The 6,000-nt window shown below is 38.9% G+C and overlaps 1 protein-coding gene across 1 annotated transcript; it reads left to right on the top strand.

Moving 5' to 3' along the window:
• Window positions 1-511: 511 nt before the first annotated feature.
• Window positions 512-4,583, top strand: LOC118941445 (C-type lectin domain family 4 member E-like). The gene is made up of 5 exons (XM_036954168.2): window positions 512-767; window positions 889-990; window positions 2,216-2,370; window positions 4,096-4,196; window positions 4,319-4,583. Exons 1-5 carry the CDS (start codon window positions 626-628, stop codon window positions 4,467-4,469), a joined length of 651 nt encoding a protein of 216 aa, XP_036810063.2. The 5' UTR covers window positions 512-625; the 3' UTR covers window positions 4,470-4,583.
• Window positions 4,584-6,000: the final 1,417 nt, after the last annotated feature.

Raw genomic sequence — 6,000 nt, 5'->3', positions numbered from 1 at the left:
CTGTAAGCAGTCCATGGACAAGGTATGACAGCCATCCATGTTTTGGTTCATTACCCCTGGCACTGTTTCCAAATGCTAATGTTTGACCATGACTTGAATGAGATTTTTGCCAGAAATGCAAAAGCGTTAGCAACTGGTTAGCGACTGGAAACCAAAGCATTGCTGTCATACCTTGTCATAGACTGCTTACAGGGGAAGGAAACCAGTGTGTACTTTAGTCATTTGGGTGAACAATCCCTTTAAGTAAGCTCCTGAATTTAGGAGTTTGTATACAGCCTTTCATGCTTATCCACATGAGTCGCTGCAACTTGTAATAACTATTTTATAGTCTTGTAATAAACGTGTAATATGTTTAATTCCGTGTCTGTTCCACGACCATGTGTCCACTTGACGTCTTCATTGACTCTGTCCCATCCAACAAGAATCTGTTTGTTAAAGGAGTTCTGGAAACGCCCTGAGTTTGCTTGTTGCGTGCGATATTATTATGTCAACAGCTAGCCTTTGTTTTCCATTTTCCCTCTATGGATCTTCCTGGTATGATAGTTCCCTGTCCATCGTCACAAATAGCTTACAGAGACAGTGGTAACCGTGGAGATGTCCAGGGACATTGTTTATACCAAGGAAGATGTTTTCGGGGGAACCGTTTGGAGTTGACAACCAGAAATATGTCTTTGAAGAGTCCATGTGTGAAACTCCAGATATGTCTACTTACTACCAGACTGGGAATGAAGTGACCCCAAGAAGCACACCACAACCTGGCAACTCAGGTAAGGGGGGTGCGCATGCACACGCACACACGCACACACGTACGTTCCATCATTGTATCCCTTATATTATATTCAGACAGTTCATATTACTGTAGTTAATATAAAGTCATTTTCTGGTCAGGTTCTGATTGCTCAGGGAAGAGACCCCTCCTACTTGCTGCAGTGGGTCTGGGGATGCTGTGTGTTCTCCTACTGGCTGGGATCATTGGCTTGTCAGTCTCCTGTAAGTTTGACAAGTACAATTGTGTGCTTATCATTTATTTCTAGGTAACAAGTATGAAATGGTTTAGAAAGCAACCATTGCTTCATTTGTTTTTAGATCACGTTCACATTGCCAACCTATAGACTGACAAAGACAATCTTAAGAATTAGCTTTCTGGTCAATGAGTTGATATTTATTTTCTTTGTAGAATATTGATTAAATTCATTGTGATTTCACCTTGTAAATAACTGTGTTTTTCTGTTCACCTTTTTGGTCTCTGGATATGCTGCTAATATGTTCAACAACAGATCTGTTAGTTAAAAAAATTAAAAAATAATCATATTTAATAAACATCGATAAATAATATGGAGTGACTGCAGTTCTGGATTTTCTAGAACCCAATTTGCTGTTGCTAAAAAATACGGAGAATTCTGCGCATGCGGGATCCACTAGCCTACCTGCGTTCAATTGCTGCTCCGTGACTCCACTGCCTCTTGTACACATAACAGCTTGAACAAACGTAGGTCTTTGTCTGTTGGAACAGTAGGCCATTGCAAACATAAGTATGACACAAACAGTTTGTCTAGCAATTTCATTTTTTTCAGGACGGGAATAATATGCAGCTATTTAGGCAATTTTTGTGTGGTTTACACAGTATATCAAACATACAAGAAACAGACAGGCAGTCAATAGCGATTGTAATGTTTTTCTTTCATCATCATCATCATTGTAAGCATTGGCTGAACAGAAGGCAGACTGCTGGCTATATGTCAGCATAACTATAATGCTTACATCTCACACAAAACGCTACTTGTTTTGCCCCAGTGCAATCTGAAGACTGCGTCCTGTTTGTGCTAGCTGTGGCAATATCCACAACAACAGACAGAATGATGTAGCCTTCAAATATATATTTAGAACGTCATACATTTTGGGAAAGTTCGTTCAAATCTCAACTGATCAGAAATTAGAGGCAAATTATAGGCTACATCATCATATGATCAAATTGGTTGATGGTTCAGAAGAGGGTGAGGAAAGTGAAACACACGTGTGTGTACAACATATGCGCAGAGCGTGATTCGGATCATTAACGTTTGAGAAATAATCTTTAAAGGGTAGGACAGGGGCAAGGGCGAAAACCCTGTATTCGTAGCCTCGGCCTAAATAATAATATTTCTAACATAATAAAGATAACTAGATGTATAGGTTCTGAAATTTATTTTTTTTGCAATGCAATGTGTTGTTAAAGTTCAGTTAACAGCGAAAACCTGTACCGAAGGATGGCAGAGGTTTGGCTGCAGCTGTTACTACATCTCTACTGAGATGAACACCTGGGATTATGCCAGACAGGACTGTCTGAACAGAGGAGCAGACCTGGTGATCGTAAACAGCGAAGATGAACAGGTAAGAGAGAGTACTGGTGAAATGGTGGCAGTGAAGTCAGACGCAGGAGAGCAGAAATAGGTAACAGCTGGAGCAGTTTCATTTCAAAACCAACTGCAATAAAAAAAGAACCTACATGGGTAGAAAACCCGACATGCACCAGTAACATAGTGCACGAGGACTTACAAACAAACAATTCCAAATTCCATACAAGGACAGGGGGTTAAATACACAACACTTAATGAGGTAAATGGAAACCAGGTGTGTAGGAAAACAAGACAAAACAAATGGAAAATTAAAAGTGGATTGGCGATGGCTAGAAGACCGGTGACGCCGACCGTCGAACACCGCCCGAACAAGGAGAGGAAACGACTTCGGTGGAAGTCGTGACAGTTATTAAATCACTTTGAAATCAAAATTGAAGTCTTTCAAGACCTCAGATGACAAGAAGCTTCCCATCCTGTTGGGGGGAATGCAGAGAACTGTGGGTTGGCAGGGCACTACATTGCTGCCTGCCATGAGATCAACCAACCTGCGCTTGTCTTCTATGCCATTGTGTTGTTACTGTTAATGCTATTGTCCATTGTATGTATGTTTATTTTCTTACTGATTTCCATTTTTAAATACAACCTCATCCCCCCACCATTGGTTATTTTTGCTACTGATTGTCATTGATGTTAATATAGTCAATGAATCATTCCATTTCCAACATAAGCTTTGGCAATATGTACATTGTTTTGTCATGCCAATAAAGCAATTCAAAATGTTAAGAGATAGATAGAGGTGGCTCTACAAAGTATTGACCTTGGAGGGGATGGGGGGGTTGAAATGGTTGTGCATGCTCAAGTTTTCTGTTTTTATGTCTTATTTCTCATTTGTTTCACAATAAAAAATATTTTGCATCTTCAAAGAGGTAGGAATGTCATGTAAATTAAATGATACAAACCCCCCAAAAATCTATTTTAATTCCAGGTTGTAAGGCAACAAAATAGGAAAAATGCCAGGGGGTGAATACTTTCGCAAGCCACTGTCCTCTTGCTCAGTTGTGGACCTGGGCCTCCCACTCCTCTTTTTATTCTGGTTAGAGACAGTTTGCGCTCTTCTGTGAAGGGAGTAGTACACAACTTTGTACGAGATCTACAGTTTCTTGGCAATTTCTCGCATGGAACAGCCTTAATTTCTCAGAACAAGAATAGACTGGCGAGTTTCAGAGGAAAGCGTTTTGTTTCTGGCCATTTTGAGCTTTAATCGAACCCACAAATGCTGATGCTCCAGATACTCGACTAGTCTAAAGAAGGCCAGTTTTATTGCTTTAATCAGAACAATATTTTTCAGCTGTGCTAACATAATTGCAAAAGGGTTTTCTAATGATCAGTTAGCCTTTTAAAATTATAAACTTGGATTAGCTAGCACAATGTGCCATTGGAACATAGGAGTGATGGTTGCTGATAATGGGCCTCTGTACGCCTATGCAGATATTCCATTAAAAATCTGCCGATTCCAATAGTAATTTACATTAACAATGTCCACCCTGTATTTCTGATCAATATGATGTTATTTTAATGGACAAAAAAAAGGCAAAGGGTGGTTACTTTTTAACACTTTTTTGGTTACTACATGATTCCATATGTGTTATTTCATAGTTCTGATGTCTTCACTACTATTCTATAATGTAGAAAATAGTAAACATAAAGAAAAACCCTTGAATGAGGAATTGTGTCCAAACTTTTGACTTTCTCAACAAAGGTATTTCTCACTACATTTGATCGATGGATCTGGATTGGTCTGACGGACAGAGGGACACAGGGAACCTGGAAATGGGTGGATGGCACACCACTGACCAAAGCGTAATATATACAACTACTCTTATAAAAAGGCTCTGAACAATTAAAGTTGAAAACATTGATATTTTTCAGGATGATGTTTTTTACCATCGAGTCTAACTGTATGACTGGTGTTTACCCTGTAGGTTCTGGTGGTGGTCAGAACCTGATTCTGCCACTGGAGAGAAGGACTGTGCTATGATGTATGGAGGTGTACAAAATATTCCTCTACACTCATGGAATTACTTTAGGTGTGACTTGGAATTGGAATGGATTTGTGAGGTGTTTTTTTCTTAACAATACCATTACAACATTGTCTACCCTCAAACAACAACACACACACACACACCTTAAACTTGTCATGCCATATTATGCTTGTGATATTGTCACAATAAAGTTGATTTTTGGTTTTATAGCAGCTTCTAGTGGTCAATATGAGTAATGGTTATTCTCCTTTATTTATCTATGCCAGGGCTGGCCAACCCTGTTCCAGGAGAGCTATTCCTTCATGTAGGTTTTTGTTTCAACCCCAGTTGTAACTAAACTGGTTCAGTTTATCAACCAGCTAAGTAATAGAATCAGGTGTACTACTTTAGTAAAGTAAAATGAAAACCTACAGGACAGCTGGCCAGCCAGTTTTAGAGGAATGATTCAATATATTTTTCAAATTAACTGCCCATATGCCAACATTCCATTCAAACAACGCAGTCCACAGCAATACACTGGCTGAAATCAGTTGATGATAGTACTTAGACAAGTTGTAAATGCAACAAGTACTGATATTGTATCATATAATAGCACTCACAGCTTTCCAAGAAAACTAAATCTGATACATGTATGCTCTGTTTACATATATTTGGGAGGCTATTTATTCATAAAATTGGTATTAAACCTGTATTAAATGCATTTATAATTATATTGCAATAATAATTTACTATAATTCCATTACACAACTTCTGATATGCCTTACTTTTATTTTCTTGCTGAAGTAAAAGCAGGAAATGCATCACCTACTGTATGCCTCTACTGCCATTCATTTCAATTCAACTGGTTTTGGATTTCTCCCTGACCAAGATGGCTGCCATTTGGCTCCCCGTATGGAACTTTGCAGTATCATGACAGAGCCCATCTAGTAATTTCATAGGATATCTATATATACAGTGAAGTAGAAATCTTAGGTCCTGTTCCACATCTAAAGCGAGGCGACGCAACAACCAATAGTTGCATGCCACGTCATCTAATGTGTCGTCGACTGACAAATTGCTGTAACATACCATATGATGTGGTGAGCTGATACTTCAAATACCTTTCCAGGCGTTTTAAGATCTGTCAAGCGTTAGCAGCATCTAAGCTTTGGAACGCGTACATTATTTTCCCAAGAGATATACATTACACTGCACATTTCTCATCACAACTGAAAACGTATTAACAATGTTATATTTACTAGTAGTAATAAAAGAGCCTACCTTTAATGTAATACTGTGGACACACATCACACAATCAGCATTGTCCCAGAGTGGTCTGTTAGCAGGACCAGATGTAGTAGTCTCTTTAAATGCCTGTTTGTGTGTTTTCGTGAGTCCAAAATTGTGCCCTATCACCTATATAGTGCACTACTTTTGACCAGAGCCCTATGGGTCCTGGTCAGTGAAATAGCACCCTATCCCCTACTTTTGACCAGAAAAGTAGAAAAAGTAGTACCAGCATAACTACACCAGGGAAGATAATATACCCGACACAGTACTGAATCAAATAAATGACAGAAATCAGACACAAAATAACACGCTTGACTGCTTTAATTTGGATTTAAAAACCACAAACAAATCCT

The sequence above is a fragment of the Oncorhynchus mykiss genome, chromosome 19, assembly GCF_057628025.1.
Source record: "Oncorhynchus mykiss isolate SJ-2025 chromosome 19, ASM5762802v1, whole genome shotgun sequence".
NCBI classification, from domain to species: Eukaryota; Metazoa; Chordata; class Actinopteri; order Salmoniformes; family Salmonidae; genus Oncorhynchus; species Oncorhynchus mykiss.
The sequence above is the reverse complement of the archived record's forward strand: the minus strand, read 5'-3'. Positions and strand labels throughout refer to the sequence as shown.